General features: G+C 44.5%; 2 protein-coding genes across 7 annotated transcripts; one reads left to right on the top strand and one right to left on the bottom strand.

Moving 5' to 3' along the window:
* Nucleotides 1-25,208, top strand: part of LOC101527925 (zinc finger protein OZF) — a 65,888-nt gene that overhangs the window by 22,847 nt on the left and 17,833 nt on the right.
* ZNF567 (zinc finger protein 567) lies at nt 981-24,009 on the bottom strand. Of its 7 annotated transcripts, XM_058674390.1 has the most exons (7): nt 23,897-24,009; nt 22,082-22,355; nt 16,633-16,705; nt 12,127-12,255; nt 7,793-7,925; nt 6,165-6,251; nt 981-2,711 (listed from the first exon to the last, which is right to left on the bottom strand). In XM_058674390.1, the coding sequence occupies exons 4-7, from the start codon at nt 12,136-12,138 to the stop codon at nt 994-996; spliced, it is 1,950 nt and encodes a 649-aa protein (XP_058530373.1). In that variant the 5' UTR covers nt 12,139-12,255; nt 16,633-16,705; nt 22,082-22,355; nt 23,897-24,009; the 3' UTR covers nt 981-993. The 7 variants fall into 7 exon arrangements, with proteins under 7 accessions (XP_058530373.1, XP_058530372.1, XP_058530376.1 ...); XM_058674389.1 differs by lacking the exon at nt 12,127-12,255 and having other exon boundaries at nt 22,163-22,355; XM_058674393.1 differs by lacking the exon at nt 12,127-12,255.

Raw genomic sequence — 25,208 nt, forward strand, 5'->3', positions numbered from 1 at the left:
CTCCCACGCGGGTGCAGTGTCCCAATGCATTGGGCCGTCCTCAGCTGCTTTCCCAGGCTACAAGCAGGGAGCTGGATGGGAAGTGGAGCTGCCGGGATTAGAACCAGCGCCCATATGGGATCCCGGGGCATTCAAGGCGAGGACTTTAGCCGCTAGGCCACGCCACCGGGCCCTAGGTTTCTTTTTTTAAAAAGTTAGAATTTTCCAGTCTGAATCACTACAAATGACTTGTCTATGTTGATTATATTTGGAGCAGTTTCATGTTGAGAAACTTAGAAGCTGTTTGGCAGTAACTACTATAGCTGAAATGACTAAAGTATGCCCTTGACTGAACAAATCCAGAGTTAGGTGTACATTAAAAATAAGTACACAAAAACTAAAACATCAAAAATATTTATAGCATTACTTTTATTGTAACAGAAAATTATAAAAATACAAGTATCCAGCAATAGGATAAATAGAAATATATTCTTAAAATGGAATAGCATACAAAATTAAAATGAATACACTACTGCCACATGCAATAATGTACATGTCTTTAAAATGTACACTGAAGACACAATTCATGATGTATGTCTATATATAAAACATGCAAAAGGTAGGACATCATAAGCCAGGGAAGTTGTAAACTAATTACTCCTTATTACACAGAGTACAATGAGAAACAGAACTCAGAGAAACTTTCTCTTATGGAGACTGACAGGTATAGCCATTTTTTAATTGTCATCTATATGTCTTTTAAAAAAGTATGAGTTAGCAAGATCAGCTAAAACTTTAAAAAACATAGCTCCATAGCTGACAGAGTTCATGTTGTAACAATGATTCCCTCCATTTCATATGTTGGTAAAGAATAGTCATGTGGTATGTTACTTTAGTAATCATGATTACATTTGTGATTAACATTACATATACACGTAAAACATGCTTCCTTAAAAAAAAAACACCTGAAGGTTAACAATAACTTGGGAAGACATAACAAGTAAATCACATCATTTATTGCAATTCCATGTTTTCTGTCTTGTGAGTTCTCTGGTGGACAATGAGATTTCTCTTATAACTGAAAGACTTTCCACACTCGTTACAAACATAGGGCTTTTCACCTGTGTGAGTTCTCTGATGTACAATGAGATTTGTCTTTTGGCGGAAGCACTTTCCACATTCATTGCATTTATATGGTTTCTCTCCTGTGTGGGTTCTTTGGTGATGAATGAGATATGACTTCCTACTGAACGCTTTCCCACACTGAAGACACTCATAGGACTTCTGCCCTGTATGTATTTTCTGGTGTACAGTGAGGGTTGCTTTCTGGCGAAAGGACTTCCCACATTCATTACAGATATAAGGTTTCTCTCCTGTATGAATTCTTTGATGTAGGTTGAGATTTGTTTTCTGACTGAATGACTTTCCACATTCATTGCACGCATAGGGCTTTTCTCCTGTGTGAGTTCTGTGGTGATCAATGAGGTATGACTTCATTCTAAAGGCCTTCCCACAGTGAGGACATTCGTAAGATTTCTCTCCTGTGTGTGTTCTCTGATGTGCTACAAGGGTTGTTTTCTGGCGGAAAGATTTACCACATTCATTACAAACATAAGGTTTCTCCTCATTATGGGTTTTCTCATGAAGAGCTAGGGTTGTCTTTTGGGAGAAGGATTTCCCACATTCATTACAAATATATGGCTTCTCCCCTGTGTGAGTTCTCTGGTGGACAGTAAGGTTTGCCTTTTGGTGAAAAGACTTGCCACATTCTTTACACATATAGGGTTTCTCTCCGGTGTGAATCCTCTGATGTAGAGACAGTGTTGTCTTCTGACGGAAGGACTTCCCACAGTCATGACATTCGTATGGTTTCTCTCCTGTGTGAGTTCTCTGATGACGAATGAGGTGTGACTTCAGTCTGAAGGTGTTCCTGCACTGAGGACACTCGTATGATTTCTCCCCTGTGTGTGTTCTCTGATGGTCAGTGAGGGCTGTCTTTAAGCGGAAAGACTTGCCACATTCATTGCACACAAAGGGTTTCTCTCCTGTATGAGTTCGCAGATGGTCGATGAGATAGGACTTCCTTCTAAAAGCATTTCCACACTGATGGCACTGGTAGGGTTTCTCCTCTGTGTGAATCCCCTGATGCAGAATCAACACAGACTTCCTGCAGAAGGATTTCCCACACTCAGAGCATGTGTGCTTTTTATCAATATTGACTGTTGTTCTCTTTTTACTGTGTGCAGGTGATTTTTCCCCTCTGTATGCCTTGTTATGTGTAATTAAGCCTCCCCTTTTAAGGAACGGTTTCTCACTACCGTATCCAAATGACTGAGCTGAAGTTCCTGTCTTCTGATACTGTGTAAGAACTTCATTAGGACAGAATGTCCTGCCACTTTGATGATGGGATTTGACTTGAACATGAGTTTTCTCTTGTTTGGTACTGAGGAGCAATTTCCCATTTCCATTACACGTGATAGGTCTCTTTCTTGCAGGACTTAGATGACTCATGATCAGTTCTGGAACACTTTCCAGAACCTTTCCATGAGGATCACATTCAGGAGGTAGACATTTCGAATTAACAGGGCTTTTGCCTAGAGTAATTGACTTTGGTTTTTCATATGCATTATTCTTTTCTTTCATTAGTTTCTTGCGATTGATGCATACAATTGATCTACAATGTTTATGTTCCTTGAATTCCTCTAAAAAGTCTTCAGTTTTCCAGTTTTCTTCTAGGAAATAATTGATAACAAGTTTAGAATTATCATACAAATCTTGGGAACAAATTATTCCCTACCTGGAAAATAAACATTATGCTTACACCAAACACTGTTGCTTCAGTGGGAAGCAAGTGAAAAATAAATAATGAACCTTGAAAACCCTTTTCCACCTTGCAACAGAACTTCATGTAGAAATTAAAGCAGAGGAAGGTGGAAAACGGATTGATGCTCTACATGTGGATTTGGAGAAAGAGGTAAAATCTTAAAAGAGACAAAAAGGTTGCAGAAGTGTTTTTTTCCTGAAAAAAATATTAAAGGAAGGATTACTTTTGAAGTATACAGAACACCTAGGTTACCGAGATAAAAGGTTTTCAGTCATTCAACACACCTTCCGTTTTCATGTTGCTGTTATTGCCAACTTAATCTATTTTGGTATAAATTACTCTCCTACATTTAGAAACAGCTGGGAATCTTTATGAGGTGGAGAATCCTTATGAAAATACTTCCAGAAGGAATCTTTAAGCAGACTAGAACATATTCAGTTGCTATTTCAGATTGGTGCTACATTAGTTATTTTACAATCCTTCAGTAACAAAACTCTGATGACCATCAACTATAATTATTCAATTATTTCTCTTTTACCTGACTTACTTTCTGAGGTTTTTTAAATTATTTTTGAAATATTTAAAATTTATTTTTATTATAAAGTCAGATATACAGAGAGAAAAGACACAGAAGAAGATCTTCCATCCACTGATTCACACCTAAAGTGGCCATAATGGCCAAAGTTGAGCCAATCCGAAGTCAGGAGCCAGGAGCTTCCTCCAGGTCTCCCACACAGGCGCAGGGTCCCAAGGCTCTGGGTTGTCCTCAACTGTTTTCCCAGGCCACAAGCAGGGAGCTGGATGGGAAGTGGGGCTGCTGGGATATGGTCCGGTGCCAATACGGGATCCCAGTGTATGCAAAGCAAGGACTTTAGCCGCTAGGCTACTGCACCAGGCCCTAAACTGAGTATCTTTATGGTCTAGAGAATAATTTTAACAGTCTTGTCTACTGCCAAATATTTCCTGAAAAATACAGACTTGGAAGCAGTCCTTTAACAGAGAAAGTAACAGTTCTTCTTTGAATATTTCTGAGTTTGCATTATTAGTGTGTATCACAGGAGAGAATCCAACTTTTTTTTTTTTTTTTTTAAGATTATTTTTGAGCTCGGAGTGATGGCCTAGTGGCTAAAGTCCTTGCCTTGAAAGCCCCGGGATCCCATTATGGACGCCGGTTCTAATTCCAGCAGCTCCTTCCTATCCAGCTCCCTGCTTGTGGCCTGGGAAAGCAGTTGAGGACGGCCCAAAGCCTTGGGATCCTGCACCCATGTGGGAGACTTGGAGGAGGTTCCTGGCTCCTGACTTTGGATCGGCGCAGCACCAGCCATTGTGCTCACTTGGGGAGTGAATCATCAGACGGAAGATCTTCCTCTCTGTTTCTCCTCCTCTCTGTATATCTAACTTTGCAATAAAAATAAATAAATCGACCACAATAATAAAAATAAATAAATCTGGCTACAATAGCCAGAGCTGCGCCAATCTGACGTCAGGCACCTGAGCAGGGAGCTGGATGGGAAGTGGGGCTGCCGGGATTAGAACTGACACCCATATGGGATCCCGATTCCAACCATTTATAACAGCATATTTAGGGTCATAGCACGAGTCAGGTTTATTTAAAAGGATCTTAATCATCATATGTTTTCTGAATTGATGAAAAATACATCTTCCCTACATAAGTGTCACAATGAAGTAACTACTGAGCATAATAAAATTCAAACAAAGTATCTTTGGAGGAACAAATCCTTAAGCATAAGGTGTATGTTAGATGGCGTCAAATTACATGTTTTTTTTTTTTAACTTACTTTGATTTGAAAGGCAGATTTACAAAGAGAGAGCTTCCACTTGCTGGTTCACTCCCCAGATGGCCACAGATCAGCTGAGCTGATCTGAGGTAGAACAGCCAGGACAAGAACTGGCGCCCGTATGGCATGATGGTGACATTATAGCAGTAGTCCCAAATTAGCCTTGATTTTTTATGATTTATTTATTTTTATTTGAAAGTCAGATATACAGAGAGGAGGACAGACAGGAAGATCTTCCATCAGTAGACGCTATGTGGCCACAATGGCTGGAGCTGAGCAGACCTGGAGCCAGGAGCCAGTAGCCTCTTCTGGGTCTCCTACACAGGTGCAGAATCCCAAGGCTTTGGGCTGTCCTCTACTGCTTTTCCAAGCAACAAGCAGAGAGCTGGATGGAAAGTAGAGCAGCGGGGATACAAACTGGTACTCATATGGGATCTTGGACATGCAAGAGGAGGACCTAAGCTACTAGTCTAATGCGCTGGGCCCCAAAATTAGTCTTACTCAAGAGGGTGTGTGTATGTGTGTGAGGAGGTAGTTTCCAGGTCATTTGTAAGAACTGGATCAGAAATGGAGCAGCTGTGAGCCAAACTGGCACCCACATGGGATGCCAGCATCAAAAATTGTGGCTTAGGATGCCATCCCACAACCCTGGCTCCTCAAGCCTACTTTTTTTTTTTTTAAAGATTTATTCTTCATTTCATTAGCTAGATATACAGAGAGGAGGAGAGACAGAGAGGAAGATCTTCCGTCCGATGATTCACTCCCCAAGTGAGCCGCAACGGGCCGGAGATGTGCCGATCTGAAGACGGGAACCTGGAACCTCCTCCAGGTCTCCCACGTGGGTGCAGGGTCCCAATGCATTGGGCATTGGGCCGTCCTCAACTGCTTTCCCAGGCCACAAGCAGGGAGCTGGATGGAAAGTGGAGCCGCCGGGACCAGAACCGGCGCCCATATGGGATCCCGGGGCTTTCAAGGCAAGGACTTTAGCTGCTAGGCCACGCCGCCGGGCCCAAGCCTACTGTTTTTTTTAATTTTTTTTTTTAGATTTATTATTATTGGAAAGCCAGATATACAGAGAGGAGGAGAGACAGAGAGGAAGATCTTCCATCCGATGTTTCACTCCCCAAGTGAGCCGCAACGGGCCGGTGCTATGCCGATCCAAAGCCAGGAACCAGGAACCTCTTCCAGGTCTCCCACGCGGGTGCAGTGTCCCAATGCATGGGCCGTCCTCGACTGCTTTCCCAGGCCACAAGCAGGGAGCTGGATGGGAAGTGGAGCTGCCGGGATTAGAACTGGCGTCCATAATGGGATCCCGGCGCGTTCAAGGCAAGGACTTTAGCCGCTAGGCCACGCCGCCGGGCCCTCAAGCCTACTTTTAGACTGTGGCAACACTATGCAAACTAGAAAAGGATGTATATGGGGAGAGTGAATCTAGTTGTAAGTTTTGTGGTTATAAAGGTGATTTAAATAGACCCTCCTAAAACATTTCAAAGGTACCAACTTCAACGTGACCTCTTCAAAGCATTCATTAGATATCGTCTGCTGGGCAGCCAGAAACTCACCTAAGCAGGTGTGACCTGCAAAAGACGCCCACGGTTCTTCTCCTCGTTCCAACTTGAGGATCACGTCAGGCTTGGTCATGTGACACCCTGATGGGGGAAAATAAAACTTGACTGAAGTTAGTTTGCTTCAGCATCTTCACAAAATGACGAAGGAGTTATGTTTAGTTACTGCAAACTACTATGCTAATTTTTCTTTTTTTTTTTTTAAAGATTTATTCATTTTATTACAGCCAGATATAGAGAGGAGGAGAGACAGAGAGGAAGATCTTCCGTCCAATGATTCACTCCCCAAGTGAGCTGCATCAGGCCGGTGCTATGCCGATCCGAAGCCGGGAACCTGGAACCTCTTCCGGGTCTCCCACGCGGGTGCAGGGTCCCAATGCATTGGGCCGTCCTCAACTGCTTTCCCAGGCCACCAGCAGGGAGCTGGATGGGAAGTGGAGCTGCCAGGATTAGAACCGGCGCCCATATGGGATCCCGGTGCTTTCAAGGCGAGGCCTTTAGCCACTAGGCCACGCCACCGGGCCCTATGCTAATTTTTCTAAAAAAATTTATTTATGTATTTTTAATTGGAAAGGCATATTTACAGACAGAAGGAGAGAAAGAAAGATATTCCATATACTGGCTCACTCCACAAGTGGCTGCAACAGTTGGAGCTTAGCTGATCCAAAGCCAGAAGCCAGGAGCATGGAACATCTTCTAGGTCTCCCACATGGGTGCAGGGTCCCAACACTTTGGACCATCCTGTATTGCTTTCCCAGGCCACAAGCAGGGTGCTGGAAGGGGAGTGGAGGAGCCAGGACACGAACCAGAGACCATATGGGATCCTGGTGGTTGCAAGGTAGGATTTAGCCACTAGGCTACCACTTTGGGCCCCAGTACTGAGTTTTTGGTAACATAAAGAGAACAGCTTGCATAAGAGAAGTTAAGACACGGTCTTTCGGGGCCCAGCAGTGTGGCCTAGCGGCTAAAGTCCTCGCCTTGAGTGCGCCGGTATCCCATTTGGGCATCGGTTCTAATCCCGGTGCCCCCACTTCCCATCCAGCTCCCTGCTTGTGGCCTGGGAAAGCAGTTGAGGACAGCCCAAAGCTTTGGGCCCCTGCACCCGGCTTCAGATCAGCACAGCATCGGCTGTTGCGGTCACTTGGCGAGTGAATCATCGAACGGAAGATCTTCCTCTCTGTCTTTCCTCTCTGTATATCTGACTTTGTAATTAAAAAAAAAAAAATCTTTTAAAAAAAAAGACACAGTCTTTCTTTTTTCTTTTTTTTTTTTCAGTATATTCGATATAGTGAGAGGGGTGTATGGTCATGTGAGTCTGCAGCAGGGCAAGGGTCTCGCTGTGGAGGAAGTTGGGTGGGACAAATGTTTCAGGATTTTGTTTTCTGTGTTCATTTTAAGGGAACGGGAGCGGGCTGTTCCTTGTTGTCAGATTATATCGGGACCCAGGGATGTGTGGATGGTCATCTGATGATGTTTAACAGACCCCAATGTGGGAAGAGGAGACACAAAAATCTTTTGTGCTCCAAAAGGAATTCATGTCCTATATCCCTAAAATTCAAGGTTACGCACTTAGGTACTGTGAGAGGAAATGAGTGGTACTGACGGTGTTAAGGGGCTATTCTTACCCACAGAAATGAGGTGGCCATAATTTTCCAACATCACATCCATATAGAGGGTCTTCTGAGCAGGATCTAGGTGCTGCCACTCTTCCTGAGTAAAGTCTACAGTCACGTCTTTAAATGACACGGATCCCTGTAACTGATTGTTAATGTCATCAGATCAATGAGATAGTAGGGAACACTTTCTATTCTGCTCATTTATGGCTTTAATATGAAATTGTAAATGAAAGATTATCATTTTTCCTGTTTAATGATTTGTACTGCATGGAAAAACTCAATAGATGAACCTTAAAAGAAAAAAAAAAAAACAAAAGAAATCTAAAGAGAACAACAAGAATAAGAGAACATGAAAAAGTGAATCGTATCAAAATTGTAGCAACAAAGAATTTCATTTTAACCTTCCAATTATGTTAGCCACATCCTATATCCAGTTCCTGTCCAGCTTCCTGCTAAGACCAGATGCCAGGATTCATTTCTTGCCCAGCTTCCTGCGAGGAGGCAGCAGTCATGATTCAAATGATTGGCTTTCTGTTACCCACACAGGAGATCTGATTATGTTCCCGGCTCCTGGTCTCAGTCGGCCATGGCCTTCCCTCAGTTATTTTGTGCTTTTGGGGAATGAACCAAGACAGAGCTGCTTTTATCTCTGCCTCTTGAATGCATAAGAAATCCAAAGAAAATGATTTAAAATAATAATAATAATAATTCTTGGGGTTGACAGTGCAAAGCTCAACTGGCTAATCCTCATACTGCAAGCAGAGGAATTGAATATGTGCTAGGTTTGTGTCCCAACTGCACCACTTCCCATCCAGCTCCCTGTTTGTGGCCTGGGAAAGCAGTCGAGGATGGCCCAAAGCCTTGGGACCCTGCACCTGTGTGGAACACCAGGATGAAGCTCCTGGCTCCCGGCTTCAGATCAGCTCAGCTCCAGCTGTTGTGACCATTTGAGGAGTGAATCAGTGTATGAAAGATCTTTCTGTCTTTCCTCTCTGTAAATATGATCAGCCTTTCCAATAAAGATAGATAAAACTTTAAAACAAGAGAGAAAAAAGAAACAGTGGAGAAACAGCTTTTATCTACTCATCCACTCACTTATGCCTACAACAGCAGAGGCTGGAACAGGCACAGCCAGGAACCAGGAACTACAACCACATCTCCCACGTGGACAGTGTGGGTCTAACTTTTCATGGCGTCATCTGCTCTCTCTCAAGATACACATTTGTAGGAAGCTAGAATCAGAAGTGGAGCCTAAGCACTCTAGTATGTTTTTAACTGTTATACCTAACTCCTGCTCCCCAAATTTCTGAATTTTAAATTATGGAAATTTGTGAGTACTATGGTGAAATAATTCATTAGTCCTGTTCCAGTGGGCTGTCAGTCACTCCTTTGTATTGCATGCCCGTGAGGTAAATGCTATCTCCTTGTTAAGTCACTTAGGAGCTGCCGTGGTTGTCAGATTACTTCTATTGATGTTGTACTACTTGTGTTCAAGGCACCTTCATTTTACTTAATAGTGGCAACTCATGAATGACAAAGAAAATTCATGAAATATATTGTTTAGAAAAGATGAAAACTACCAATTTAAAGAAAAAAGGGGCTGGTATTGTGGTATAGCAAGTGAAGGTGCCACTTGTAATACTGGCATCCCATATGTGTCCTGGTTCATGTCTTGGTTACCCCCTTTTTTTTTTATTTCTATTGGAAAGGCAGATTTACAGAGATAAGGAGAGACAGAGAGGAAGATTTTCCATCTGCTGGTTCACTCCCCAAGCGGCCACAACAGCTGGGGCTGAGCTCATCTGCAGCAGGAGCTCTTCCAGGTCTCCCACGGGGGTGCAGGGTCCCAAGGACTTAGGGCTATCCTCCACTGCTTTCCTAGGCCACAAGCAGGGAGCTGGAAGGGAAGTGGAGCTGCCGGGACATAATCCAGCACCCATACGGGATCCCAGTAGTTACAAGGCCAAGATTTAGCCACTAAGCTACCATGCCAGGCCAGCTGGTCCAGTTCTAATCCAGCTCCCTGCTAATGTCCTCAGAAGATGGCCTGGGTGACTGGGCCCCTGCTACCCACATGAGAGGCCTGCAAGCAGCTCTTGGCTCTGCTGTGGTCCGCTCTAGCCCTTGCTGTTGTGATCATCTGGGGAGTGAACCAGCACCAGATGGTAGATCTGTGTCTCTCCCTCTTTTTCTCTGTAACTCTTTCAAATAAATAAGCAAATCTTAAAAAAAAAAAAAAAAAAAAAAAAAGCTAAGGTTGCTAGATCTAAAGTACAAATGCATCTTTCAATCTATGAAATTGCTTTAAAAGAAAGTCATGCTAGCTTGCGCTTCTGACAGAAACAACATTGTGTTTGTGTATGTGTGTGTGTGTATATATAGACAAATAAAATAGCAATTAATATATGGTTCAGAACTATCTAGTTTTGGGCATCCGGTGGGATGTCTCAGAACACATAACCTGTGGATAAATTAAGACTGTATTTAATGCTTCTAGCTGTATGAAAATCTAGAAGCCAGAAAACTAAGCTATAGTCACAGAAGGCGACACAGGATTACTGAAGTCTGGCAATTAAGAGTGAAGCATTGGGAATATTAGGAAAATTTTGGAGTACTGAAAATTTATACTCTTGGTTATTATGATTACACAGAATTAAATGCCTCTTAAAGCTAATGAACTGTACATTTAAAATAGTTACCTTATTGTAACATAAACTGTATACATTAAAGTGGACCAGAATATGAAGGGGGCAGGTGTTGGGCATAATGGCTAAGCTGCTGGTTGGATCCCATCTCCGAGTGCTGGGTTTGAGCTCTGGCTGCACTTCGGATAAGTACATCCTGGGAGGCAGTAAGTAATGGCCTGGGTGACTGGGTCTCTGGCACCCACACAGAGGACCTGCGTTGAATTCCTCAGTCCCAGTTTTGGCATGGCTCAGCTCTGACCATTGCAGGCATCTGGAAAGTAAACTAGGGAGTGAGAGTCTTTCTCTCAGTATCTCATTTAAAGGAAGCTTTTGTTTTACTGGGGAAAGAGTTTAAGAATGCTTCAAGAGGGTGTCTCTCCCACTCTCCTTTCAAGTGGCACCTCATTTCCCAGTTTGCTCTCAGGAGGCGCTTTCCCCTTCCCTCTAAAAACAGAAAAAGGGCCCGGTGGCATGGCCTAGTGGCTAAAGTCCTTGCCTTGAACGCACAGGGATCTCATATGGGCTCTGGTTCTAATACCGGCTGCTCCACTTCCCATCCAGCTCCCTGCTTGTGGCCTGGGAAAGCAGTCGAGGACGGCCCAATGCTTTGGGACCCTGCACCCGCGTGGGAGACCTGGAAGAAATTCCTGGTTCCTGGCTTCGGATTGGATCAGCTCCGGGCGTTGTGGTCACTTGGGGGGTGAATCATCAGATGGAAGATATTCCTCTCTGTATATCTGACTTTGCAATAAAAATAAAATAAATCTTTAAAAAAAATAAATAAGAACAGAAAAAAAAAACAATAAAGTGCTTCAGGGTCTGGCACAGCAGCCTAGTGGCTGCAGTCCTTGCCTTGCATGGACCGGGATCCCTTATGGATGCCAGACTGTATTCTGGCAGCCCTGCTTCCAGGATATAGCTCCCTGCTTGTGGCCTGGAAAAGCAGTGGAGGACGGCCCAATGCCTTGGGACCCTGCATTCTCGTGGGAAACCCAGAAGAAGCTCCTGCCTCCTGGCTTCGGATTCATGCACTTCTGGCCATTGCAGCCACTTGGAGAGTGAATGAACAGATGGAAGATCTTTCTCTCTGTATATCTGACTTTCCAATCAAAATATAAAAAAAAATAAAATAAGAGAATGCTTCAAAATGGCTAAGCAGGTCTTACCAGACTGACGTCCATGTAAATAACAAATACTAACTGCAACAAAACATCAAAAACAACTTTCTGGAGCCCGGCAGCATGGCCTAGCGGCTAAAGTCCTTGCCTTGAACGCCCTGGATCCCATATGGGCGCCGGTTCTAATCCCGGCAGCTCCACTTCCCATCCAGCTCCCTGCTTGTGGCCTGGGAAAGCAGTCGAGGACGGCCCAAAGCTTTGGGACCCTGCACCCACGTGGGAGACCTGGAAGAAGTTCCTGGCTCCTGGCTTCGGATTGGATCAGCTCTGGGCGTTGTGGTCACTTGGGGAGTGAATCATCGGACGGAAGATCTTCCTCTCTGTCTCTCCTCCTCTCTGTATATCTGACTTTGTAATAAAAATAAAAATAAATCTTTAAAAAAAACACAACTTTCTGAAGGTGCTGCAAAGTGTCCTAAACAGACATGTACTAGAGGGCAGGGTCTATACTTGGAAGAACAGAACAAAAGAGAATTACCAATGTATACATTCTTGGCCTGTGTGCAGGTCCCAGGCAGACACCATGTATGGCAAATGAAATTCAGGAGAAAACTGAAGAGTTTTACTAGTTTGAAGAAGCAAAGGACAGAGTGCAGGGCAACAATACCTGGAAGAGAAGGGGGAAAATATCAAAATGAAAGCCAGGTGGGCAGTCCAAGGACTTTGAATACACTTTGGGCATTATCTTTGGATGACACCCACAACTAGTTCGGCAAGGGCTAGATTCCAGAAGCATGGGTGAAGTCAAGACAGTAAAGCAGGTGCTTGGCCTCTGCCATCACCCACAGGGGAGGCTTTCCAGTTGAAATATTACAGGGCCTGAGATAATGGCTCAGTGGCTAAATCCTTGCCTTGAACATGCTGGGATCCCATATGGGTGCTGATTCGTGCCCTGACTGCTCCAGTCCCATCCAGCTCCCTGCTTGTGGCCTGAGAGAGCAGCAGAGGATGGTTCAAAGCGTTGGGCCACTGTACCTATGTGGGAGATCCGGAAGAGGCTCCTGGCTTTGGATGGGCTCAGCTGTGGCTTTTGTGGCCACTTGGGGGGTGAATCACTGGATGGAAGATCTTCCTTTCTGTCTCTCCTGTTTGTATATGTGACTTTCCAATAAAAATAAATTAACTAAAAAAAAAAGCAATAAAAAGAATTATTAGGCCTGGTGCCATGGCCTAGCAGCTAAAGTCCTTGCCTTGAACGCCCCCGGATCCCATATGGGTGCCGGTTCTAATCCCGGCAGCTCCACTTCCCATCCAGCTCCCTGCTGGTGGCCTGGGAAAGCAGCCAAGGACGGCCCAAAGCCTTGGGACCCTGCACCTGCGTGGGAGACCCGGAAGAGGTTCCTGGTTCCCGGCTTCGGATTGGCGCACCGGCCGTAGCGGCTCACTTGGGGAGTGAATCATTGGACGGAAGATCTTCCTCTCTGTCTCTCCTCCTCTCTGTATATCTGACTTTGTAATAAACTGCATAAATCTTAAAAAAAAAAAAACTCAAAAAAAAAGAATTATTTAACAAAATAGATTTCAGAAAATTTTATCCAGCCAAAAGGCTAATATCTGGAAGAACTGGATATGATCAGAATATAGACTATTATCAGAGATTAAAGTTAGCATTTCATAATGAGATCATTTTATGACAGGACCAAAAATCCCAAATATGAATATGTAACATAATTTCAAAATATGTCAGTAAAAACTGGAGAGAACTAAAATGAAAAATAGAAAAGATGGCACTTATAATGAAAATAATGAAGATTACAACTGTATTCTTTTAGTAATTGCTATAACATATAGATTGAAACTTGGTCGGATGCAGAAAATGTAACCAATACAACCAAGCAAGCTGATTTCACTGAGAATCTACCCAAGAACACTAGAACATGCTTTTTAAGAAAACTGCAAATATAACTTTTAAAATTTACTATGTGAGAGGCAGAAAAATAGAAAGAGCAGAAGCTGATCAACTGGTTCATTCTGCAGAAACCCACAGCTGCCAGGAACGCATGAGGGCCAAAGGGGGCGGGAACACATGAAGTCTCCCAGGGCTAGCAGGAAAACAGTTTTGTAGCCAGTCACGCTGCTGCCCAGTGTCTCTATCAGCAGGAAGCTGGAATCAGGTGCTGGGGCCAGGAATGGACCCCAGATACTGTAATATGGGATTCAGGTTTCTTACCCCCGAATCTAAACACTTGTTCCCAGAATATAATTCACTCAGACGCACACAGGTTATTCCCTAAGCTCAAACACTCTACGTGCTATAGAAGAAGTCTCCATAGGTTTAAGATTTTATTTATTTATTTATTTATTTATTTATTTATTTTTAAAGATTTATTTTATTTTTATTACAAAGTCAGTTATCTAGAGAGGAGGGGAGATAGAGAGGAAGTGGAGCTGCCGGGATTAGAACCGGCGCCCACATGGGATCCTGGCACCTTCAAGGTGAGGACCTTAGCCACTAGGCCATGGCGCCGGTCCTCACAGGTTTAAGATTAAAGTCACATACAGTATGCTTAGAACACTTAAACTAGAGATCAGTAACAGCAAGCTATCTGAAGAAACTGTCAAATATTTGGAAATTTAACAGACTTTGAAATAACTGGTCAAAAAAAAATCCAAAAGGCACACTAAAAAATTCTGAATGAGAAGGAAAAAATGCAAAAAGATGGATTTTAACATAGGAGAATTTATTAGAGGCTACTTAGCTGGTGTGTCACATTGTGAAATGCAGCATACGCTTACATTCGAAAAAGATTCCTTGCATCAATGATGCAGGCTGTCATTTATGCAAAACACGAAGCGAATTCCCTTCAAGGTAATAAAAAAGGTAAGATGAAATCAGAAGCTAGTAATCTGAAAGGATCAACAATATTGATAAAGGACTAGTGAGAAGAGTTAAGAGATGCAAGCTACCAACGAGAGTGGAAGAAGGGCAGTACAACAGACTCGACACCGAAAGAACAGCTGGGCGGCAGCTCGGCAGCTGGGACGCCCGCCGCAGGTGTATTCTTGGCATGGCTCAGGACTCCAGCTTCTTACTGGTGCAGACTCTGGGAGGTAGCAAGTGATGGCATGAGTGGTCGAGTTCCTTACTACCTAGATTGCAGGCCATCTGGGACAGCGAACAGATAGGAGCTCTCTCTCTGTCTCAAGTAAAAAAACAAAGTATATACATTTAAAATATATATTTATTTGAAAGAGTATGACAGGGTTTTCTTCTTTTTTGTTTTTCATATTTGAAATAAGTGTTTCTTTTAAAGATTTATTTATTTTTATTGGAAAGGCAGATATACAGAGAGGAGGAGAGACAGAGAGGAAGATCTTCTGTCCAATGATTCACTCCCCAAGTGAGCGCAACCACCATTGCTGAGCCAGTCTGAAGCCAGAAGCCAAGAGCTTCTTCCAGGTCTCTTACGTAGGTACAGGGTCCCAAGGTGAAGGGAAGTGGAGCAGCTGGGATACTAACTGTCATCCATATGGGATCCCAGCACATACAAGGCAAGGACATTAGGCACTAGACCATGGCGCCAGGTTCAGGATAGTAAATTTTATATAAGTTTATATATTTGCAACAAAGAAAAGTAAAACCATAAAGCACAAGAAATGCCTAGATAAACAAGCAGCAGAGGGAGCACTTGAAGAACTGGAAATGAAATGAAGCTTTAGGTCCGCATGCGAAGTGCTTCAAACAAACGGCATCGTTGGGGGTGGAGCGCACTGTGGTATGAGGAGCAAGACTCATCACTGTGTTCACTCATGAATGAGCAGGAGTGAGGGCTGGGGCTCCCACAACGACAGGAGGACGAGAAAGGGATCATGAGGTAAATCTCACATGTGTACATGAAGTATCTATGCGATATGGAGGCTGGATATATGGTTCTGATTCTCTGAAGTTTAGGCTTCAAAGTATTTGTACATCATTAAAGTAATGATGGGATGAACAGGGGACAGAGTCTACAAAGAGAAAAGAATCACCGCAGTATCTGGAGACCACCGGAGTTTAACAGGTTCACATAGAGCCTGATTTTCTGAAGGAAAAAGAATCAGTAATGTCTTTGAAATCAAAAACAGAATTATTTCCAGAGTTACAGTTCCATATGGTGGTCTATGTATGTACATTTATTTCTTCTATATCTAAATATAAAACTAGAAAAAAATTAAAAATATAAATCTGTATGATTAGTATCCCAGAAAAATAGCTTTAAACGGCTGAGATTTTTAGGAATAATTTCAGATAAGAGAAACCGGATTCTCAGGTCTTTGTATAAGCTGCCAGTCACATCCCAGTCCTCAAAGTCTCAATCAAATTTCGTGCAATTTACTAAAATTAACCTATCAATTCACCTCCACCATTACGTAACAATGTGGCTGTCATAAAGCCTTATGTCAGGCCCGGCGGCGTGGCCTAGCAGCTAAAGTCCTCACCTTAAAAGCCCCAGGATCCCATATGGGCGCCGGTTCTAATCCCGGCAGCTCCACTTCCCATCCAGCTCCCTGCTTGTGGCCTGGGAAAGCAGTCGAGGACGGCCCAATGCATTGGGACCCTGCACCCGCGTGGGAGACCCGGAAGAGGTTCCAGGTTCCCGGCTTCGGATCGGCGCAGCATCGGCCCGCTGCGGCTCACTTGGGGAGTGAATCATCGGACGGAAGATCTTCCTCTCTGTCTCTCCTCCTCTGTGCATATCTGGCTGTAATAAAATGAATAAATCTTTTTTTAAAAAAAAGCTTTATGTTATTTTTAACTACACAAGACAGGGTTACACAGTAATATATTCCCACTTAATTTAAGGAAGTACATTTATTTTTGTCTTAACATAATGTTTGCAAAAAAAACTAAAAAATGGAAACAGAGACTGGTCTGGTCCCATTTGGGCAGAGGAGGGTTTTAGCTGGGAGACTGGTGAGAGACCTGAGGATAAGAAATCAAATGCCCCAAATATCCTTTTACAAAAGTAGACTTTCAGAAAGGAAAGAGGAACAGTTACCTCACCTGATCCATGGTTTTGAGATTTTTCCAGAGATTACCTGTCTTCCTATTGTCTTCTTTAGAAAAGGGGCGATTCCTAAGAATATAAAACCAAGATAAGAAAAAATCCACATGAGAACACACATCTTTTTTTTATTAGTTACGTTGCATTATGTGACACAGTTCCATAGGCCCTGCGATTCCCCCAACCCCTCCCCGTGCCCTTCCCCCATGGTGGATTCCTCCACCTTGTTGTAGTATTACAGATCAAATTAAGTCCAGATTCTTTCTTTGCAAACATATACCAAGCATAGAGTCCAGCATCTTATTGTCCAGATAAATTCAACTGTTTCTTGGGGAGATCATCTCTGGTCTAAAGTTAGAGTTGGCAGAATATCATCCCGGTCAATTGAAAACCCCAACGCATCATCAACAACAATTTACAATATTTTGGAATTAATTGACATGGTATTGAATAATCAATATGTTAAAACCATGCAAGTTCTTAACCATATCCTGTGGCTACTTCATTGACATTTCATTTTTTGTTTATACACAGAACCAGCTGCTATACACCTTAAAGTGGCTATAGGGTACTATTCAGCTATCTCATGTCTATTTTCATTTTAGTATTTAGCAGTTTATAGTGTTGAAGCATAATTTTGCTGAACTTGGCAGATTTTAGGATAGTCTAAGCTGGCTTATAAATCTAACAAGGCTTTTGTCATCAGTTGAGGTGCAGAACAGTTTTAGGAGGGGAGTGCAGAGAAATCTTCAGTACCCTAGCGAGACATAACTAATCATTGTGTCCTACTTAGTAAGGCATATGTGGGTCCACGCTGACCGTTTCCTGTCTGGGAGAACACACATCTTATGACACACAACTCAATTAAAATGGTCTACTTCTGGGCTCTTCTGTACTTGGGATATCGTCCATAAATATGAGGGGTTAGGGGAGAATGACCTGGAAAAAATCCCGTTTTTTCCCCAAAGCCAGAGATACAGGCTTCTGGAGCAGCAGGATGTATCTGGGACCAAATCCTTTCCCCTCAAGCACCATCTTGTTTCTTAAAGATTTTATTTTATTGGAAAGGCAGATTTAGAGAGAAGGAAAGACAGCAACACCTTCCATCTGAGGGTTCACTCCCTAAATAGCCACAATGGCTGGAGGTGAGCCAATCTGAAGCCAGGAGCTTCTGGATCCAGGGTCCCATGGGTGCAGAGTTTTAAGGCATTGGGCCACTCTGCTACTTTCCCAGGTCATAACCAAGGAGATGAATGGGAAATAGAGCAGCTGGGACATGAAGCAGTGCCCCCGGGGCCAGTGTGTTGGCTCAGATACACCTCCAAGTGCATCCTCCAAGCCTGCACCTCCCAGTGCCGGATCCATGTGGGTACTGGTTCCTGGCTTTGGATCAACTCAGCTTTAGCCATTGTAGCCATTTGGGGAGTGAACCAGTGGATGTAAGATATTCCTTACATCTCCCCTTCTTTCTGTAAGTGTACCTTTGCAATAAAAATAAATCTTTAAAAAACCCAAACCACGAACCAGCACCCATATGGGATGCTAGCACTTGGAGGTGGAGAATTAACCAGTTGAGTCATCATGCTGGGCTCAAAAACGATCTTTGCTTTGGGAAGTATCCTACTGTTAATTACTTCTAAGCTGCCTCCTCTAACGCTATAATACTATTATTATTTTTAGTGGTGCATTATTTTTACTATTATCATTCACAGATAAGAATACCTGTCACCACAAGAAATACTATTAATTCTAATCTCTTCATGCTTGCCCTATTTAAATGGTATACATTTTGGTTCTAGTTTTTTTTTTTTAAGATTTATTTTAATTTTATTACAAAGTCAAATATACAGAAAGGAGGAAAGACAGAGAGGAAGATCTTCCGTCCACAATTCACTCCCCAAGTGACCACAATGGCCAGAGCTGAGCCAATCTGAAGCCAGGAGCCAGGAACCTCTTCCAGGTCTCCCACATGGGTGGAGGGTCCCAAGGCTTTGGGCCGTCCTCAACTGCTTTCCCAGGCCATAAGCAGGGAGCTGGAAAGGAGGTGGTGCAGTGAGAAAATAAATCGACAACCACACAAGATGAGCCTGTTGTGCCACCATGCCAGCCCCTTCTTCTTACATTTGAGTAAATTTGGACTTCATAGATCATTTCATGATGTAAATTATCACAATCACCCTGCAGTTATTACAGATTTAGAACAGATTTTAGCATTTACAAGGGTTATTTCCCCCAATTTTTCTTGTAAGAACTTTAAGTTCAAATGTATTACTGAAATTGAATGGAACAGCATAAAATGTTAACGAGTTTTGCTACAGCTTGTTTTTTTTTTTTAAGATTTATTTTTATTGCAAAGTCAGATTTACACAGAGAAGGAGAGGCTAGAATGGCCAGGGCTAAGTTTACCTGAAGCCAGGAGCCAGGAGCGTCCTCCCAAGTCTTCCATGCAGATGTAGGGTCCCAAGGCTTTGGGTTGTCCTCAACTACTTTCCCAGGCCACAGGCTGGAAGCTGGATGGGAAGTGGAGCACCTGGGATTAGAACCAGCGCCATATGGGATCCTGGTGTGCACAAGGCAAGGACTTTAGCCGCTAGGCTACCACGTCAGACCCTTGGGGTTTTTTTGTTTGTTTTTTCATGTGCCCCTGGCAATGTATCATGCAGTTGATCATCACTGCCCTCATTTTTTATATTTTTTGATAGAAAGTGAAGTTTTTTTGTGCAAACTTTTTTTTTAAAGATTTATTTGGGGCCCAGCAGCGTGGCCTAGTGGCCAAAGTCCTTGCCTTGAACACGCCAGGATCCCATGTAGACGCCAGTTCTAATCCCAGCAGCCCCTTTCCCATCCAGCTCCCAGCCTGTGGCCTGGGAAAGCAGTCGAGGACGGCCCAAAGCCTTGGGACCCTGCACCCACGTGGGAGACCTGGAAGAGGTTGCTGGTTCCTGGCTGCAGAATGGCGCATCACCAACCATTGCAGTCACTTGGGGAGTGAATCATCGGACAGAAGATCTTCCTCTCTATCTCTCCTCTCTGTATATCTAACTCTGTAATAAAAATAAATAAATCTTTTAAAAAAAAAAGATTTATTTGGGGACAAGTATCACCTAAGGTGCCAGCAACCCATATACGCACTGGTTCATTATTTTTTTTTAATATATTTGAATGGTGGAGTTACACAGAGAAAGTAGACAGAGATCTTCCTTCCACTGACTCATTCCTCAAATGGCTACAGTGGCCTGGATGGAACAGGGTTGGTCTGAAGCCAGGAACCAGAAGCTTTCTCCGCATCTCCAATACGGGTGCAGGAGACCTTGTGCCCTCCTCCACCACTTCCCAAGCGCATTAGTAGGGAGCTTGATTCAAGGTGGCTGGCACCAGCACCCATGTGGAATCCTGATGCTTTATCCACCACACCACAGTGCCAGCCCAAAAAGTTCTGAGTAAACACAGACACACACACACACACACAATGTGAAGTCGTTGTGATTTATTAATATTTTCCCTGCAAACTTCTGGGTTTTTACTATCATTACTCATATTTAATGGGATAGTAATTTACAATTCTGCCTCAGTCTCTACTATCATACTAAAGATCTTAGCTGAGTGAAATAAATTTTTTAAAGATTTATATATATATATATTTTTAAAAGATTTTATTTTTATTTTTTTATTACAAAGTCAGATATACAGAGAGAGGAGGAGAGACAGAAAGGAAGATCCTCCCTCCGACGACTCACTCTCCAAGTGAGCCACAATGGGCCGATCCGAAGCCGGGAACCAGGAACCTCCTCCAAGTCTCCCACGCGGGTGCAAGGTCCCAATGCATTGGGCCGTCCTCGACTGCTTTGCCAGGCCACAAGCAGGGAGCCGGATGGGAAGTGGAGCTGCCGGGATTAGAACCGGCGCCCACACGGGATCCCGGTGTGTTCAAGGCGAGGACTCTAGCTGCTAGGCTACACCGCCGGGCCCAAGATTTATATATTTTTATTGGAACGGCAGGTTTACAGAGTGAAAGAGACAGAGAAAAATCTTCCATCGGCTGGTTTACTCCCCAAGTTGCTGCAATGGCCAGAGTTCATACGATCTGAAGCCAGGGGCCAGGAGCTTCTTCTGGATCTCCCACACGGTGCAGGGTCCCAAAGCTCTGGACCATCTTCCACTGCTTTCCCAGGCCACAGGCAGGGAGCTAAAAGGGAAGTGGAGCAGCCGGGACACAAACTGGTGCCCACATGGAGTCCCGATGCATGTAAGGTGAGGATTTAACCACTGAGCACTGGGCCCTGAATAAACAAAATTCTTACAATCCCTCATTCTAAAATAAGTCTTAAGATTTATTTTTTTTTTTTATTGGAAAGGCCGATTTAAAGAGAGGAGAGATAGAGAGAGATCTACATGCTGGTTTACTCTCCAAATGGCCGTAAAGCAAGAGCTGAGCTGATCCAAACCCAGGAGTCAGGAGTTTCTTCCAGGTCTCCCACACAGGTGCAGGGTCCCAAGGCTTTGGGCCATCCTCGATTGCTTTCCCAGGCCACAAACAGGGAGTTGGATGAAAGTGGGGCCGCCAAGATTAGAACCGGTGCCCATGTGGGATCCTGGCACATGCCAGGTGAGGACTTTATTCACTAGGTTACCACGTCAGGCCCTGATATAGGATCTTGTAAAGCCGTTGGCCACAGCTTTGCTAGCATTAAATCAACTCTGTCCTCAAAAAGCTGAAGACCTGGAGGGAGCGCAGTGTCTCTTTGGGAAGTAAACTGGTTTTAGAACCGCACCGTCAGGACAAAGGACAGTGGGTCCTTCTCTTTTCCTCCTAAAGAAGGGTCTCCTTGGGCTGGCACTGGGATGGACTGGGTTAATGCCTGCAGTGTTGGCATCCTATATGGGCTCCGGATGGAGTACTGCTCCACTTTCCAATCTGAATCCCTGCTGATGGGACTGGTAAAGCAGCAAAGATTGGGCCAAATCCTTGGGCCTCTGTATCCACGTGGAACACCGGGAAGAAACTCCTGGCTCCTGGTTTCACACTGGCCCTGCTCCATCTGTCGTAGCCATTCAGGGAGTGAAACAGCAGATGCAAGACCTCACTATTTCTTGCTTTGTGTAACTCTGCCTTTGAAACAAATAAATCTTAAAAAATAAAAGGGGGCCAGGATGGTAGCATAGCATACTAATCCTCTGCAGCAGTGCCATCCTATACAGGCAGAGGATGGCTTAAGGTCTTGGGCCCAGTCATTACAGCAATTTGGGGAGTGAACCAGTAGATGGAAGATCTTTCTCTGTATCTCTACCTTTCCAAGGAAAAAATAAATCTTAAAAGGGGGTGAGGGGATCCCCTTCTACCTTAATACCACTAGGAATACTAACAGGAACCAAAAGCTGGAATGAATTTTTGGCTAAAATGTACGTATTTGTAGGATTTGGGAGGATAAGGTGACAGCTAATTCTCACCTGAGCACTAGATTCGGAGTCCATGGATGAAGGCTGCCTCAGTTTTCTTGGATCCTAGCCAAGTAGAAAAATAAGACCCACCAGAGTGTGTGTGCCATGACATGCCTTGAAAAAGTGAGGAGGCAGCTGGAGCTTTCCAGCAGCAGGCAGGCTGCCTCAGAGGAGGCACACTACCTGATCATGACAGCAGTCATGTCAGCCTCCACCTGGCCCTGCGTTCTGACATGCCTTCCCTTTCTCAGCTCCCAGTCCATCTGAGCTGGAGATAATCCACCTACAGAGAATAAAGAGAAGACAAAACAGAGGTTGGGGAATTAGAGAGGAAACTAATCATGTGCCCCTTCACGAGAGAGACATTTTTGCTTTTAAAACAAGCTTGATTTATACTGCAGACATTTATCTAAATGGCTGTTATGATAGTGAACTTAAATGTTCAATGGATTTAAAAGTTTTTCCTACTGGCGTGAAATGATTAAGGCTCCCAGGAATTCATCCAACAGCAGTTGGATGTTAAATAAAAAACACCCAAATAGAAAATCTGTAGTGGCAGTTACAGGAGGTTTTTGTTGCACTTTTCAATGGTGTTCCATCCATTCCAAACTGTTACTTCTCAGTCAGTATGGATTCCCCATGTGAAAATTATTTTACCTCTTCCACTTCAAAACTTGCACTTTCTTTTTACTTGTTTAGCTGTCATACTCAAACTATTTAGCATAAAAAACGGAGAGTAGGGCCCAGCGAGGTAGTGGTTAAAGTCCTCGCCTTGAATGCCTCAGAATCCTATATGGGCGCCATTTCTAATCCCGGCAGCCCTGCTTCCCACCCAGCTCCCTGCCTGTGGCCTGGGAAAGCAGCTGAGGACGGCCCAAAGCTTGGGGATCCTGCACCCGTGTGGGAGACCCAGAGGAAAGTTCCTGGCTCCTGGCTTCAGACTGGCTCAGCTCCAACCTTTGCTTGGGGAGTGAACCATCGATGGAAGATCTTCCTCTCTGTCTCTCCTCCTCTCTGTACACTTGCCTTTCCGATAAAAATAAACAAATCTTACAAACAAAAAACCCACGAAGAGTATGTTAATTAGTTAGCACCTCTCAAGCACTGTGTGTCAATCATGGATGGGTGACGTTCATAGTCATTATGGATTGCTCACACAGCTTCCAAAAGTAAAACCTATTCAGCTGTCACTCATCATGCAGGCCTGCTAGCATGCAGAATCTCCAAAGCCCATAACATACTTTACACAAAGTAACAAAATTCTATTCACAACCCCCTTCTCTTAAAGCTCATTACAGTCCCCAACACAAATCAACTTGCACCTAACTTAAAACTCACATACACGAAGACCCTATCACTTTTTTTAAAAAAAGATTTATTTTTATTGTAAAGTCAGATATACAGAGAGAAGTCCTATCACTTCTAAAGCAATCAGTTTGCTATTGTCTGTTATAAAGAGTAACAAAACGTCACCCCCGCCCCCTCTAAGCCAGGACTGGCACAAAAAGGCTCCAGAACGGATCGCCCGTGGGGTGCCAGGCCCGGCTCCCAGCGCTGGGCTCTCGCTCGGGGAACAGACAACCTTCCTGCCCATGCGGCGCTGGCCACTGACCCGCACTCCCGACCCCCGTCAGCCCTCCGCGGCCCGCGCTCCCAGCTGCTGCTCTCCCTCTCCGCCCTTTCTGGGGCCCGGACGCTCGCTGCCTTCCCTGCCCTAGCTTCCCTTTTCCTTCCTTTCTCTCTCTAGCCCAGGATCCCGCCTCTGTCCTCGCGCGTCGCCGCGGGTCCCACCATCAGCCCAGCAGGAGGGCCCCAAAGCCTCACCGGCGGCCACCGGCAGCCTGCGCCTGCGTACTCGAGAGCGGTCGGTCCCTCCCAGTACTCCGTGCGGTGCGAGCCTCAGGAGCCTTGGCAACGCGTCGGGCTTCTTGATATCCGGGCTTTTCTGACGTTTGGACTACACTTCCCACAACGCCCCGCGCCGCTTTGGAATTTATTCGGCAGAGACTTGACTGAGTGACTGACTCCCTGACTGGAGTCTGGGCGGGGGAGGCGCTCCAGGTGAGCAAGTACCCAGCTGTCAAGACAAGAGACTGGCGTGTGTAGCCCAAAGCCCACATCTGTAGGCGCGTCTATGGTGTCAGGTGTGAAGTCTTCGGTGGCTCTGACGAGGCAGGAGTGTGTGCGCGATGGCAGACCGGGTCGGGGTGTGTACCTGTTTAGAGGCAGAGCCCTTCGGGGTGGCTGGTCTTCACTGTGAGGTGTGTGACACTGTAGAGTTGATACAGCAGCACTGTTCTGCTAGGTGGAAGAGACTTTTAATTCAGTTTAATTCAGTGACATTGTATAACAGGATAGAGCTTCCTTTCTGCAACCCTGGGCTTAGGGTCTGAGAGCTCTTTTGGGGCTCTCTCGAAGGGTCTGGCTGCCTGAGACGACACCCCTGGATGTCCGTGTTACACAGCAAAGCCTGGCGTGGCACCTCTGCCCTGGGGTTTCATGTGGAAGGTCCGCCCTTGGGGTGAGCATCCGTCTATGTACCAGCAGTAGGCTGTGTTTCTTCTTAGATTCTGTCTCCTCCTCTTTCTCTTTCTCCTGCTTTGTTGCCATGTGAAGCTCACACGTGGAGCAATGAGAATCAAAAGGGAATTCAGGTGTTTGAAGTGGTGGAGTCAGCGTTACAAGCGGAAAAGCCCAAAACTGTCTTTGGAATGAGACTTTCCGAGTTGGCACTGGGCCTTAGCCAAAGTCCCAGGAAGACCGCAGCAGTAACAAGTATTCTGGCCTCAGGATCTCCCTTGGGAATTCTTGGATGTACTCCAGAGCTGCCACCCCAGGCAACTGCTGTCAATGTAAGAAAGTTTCTAGTCCCCTCGATCAGTGACCTGTTCTTTTCCCTTGTTCCTAAGAAGGGTCAGCAGTACACCCAGCTCCCTTTTACTTGTAAGTATGTGTGTGGTAGATTATGAGAATTTGTGAGTTGAGGAATTTCTTACAATTTACCCAATCTCCACGCCAAATGATTTCTTACACTTCGCGTTGCCTTTCCCCGTTCCCTGAAGTTTCTTCTCTAAGAGCCCTGAGAAAATGGAAGCACTGAATACATCACAAAGCCAAGGTCAGGGTCAGCTTTTAT

Source organism: Ochotona princeps, chromosome 16 (genome assembly GCF_030435755.1).
Source record: "Ochotona princeps isolate mOchPri1 chromosome 16, mOchPri1.hap1, whole genome shotgun sequence".
Taxonomy (NCBI): domain Eukaryota; kingdom Metazoa; phylum Chordata; class Mammalia; order Lagomorpha; family Ochotonidae; genus Ochotona; species Ochotona princeps.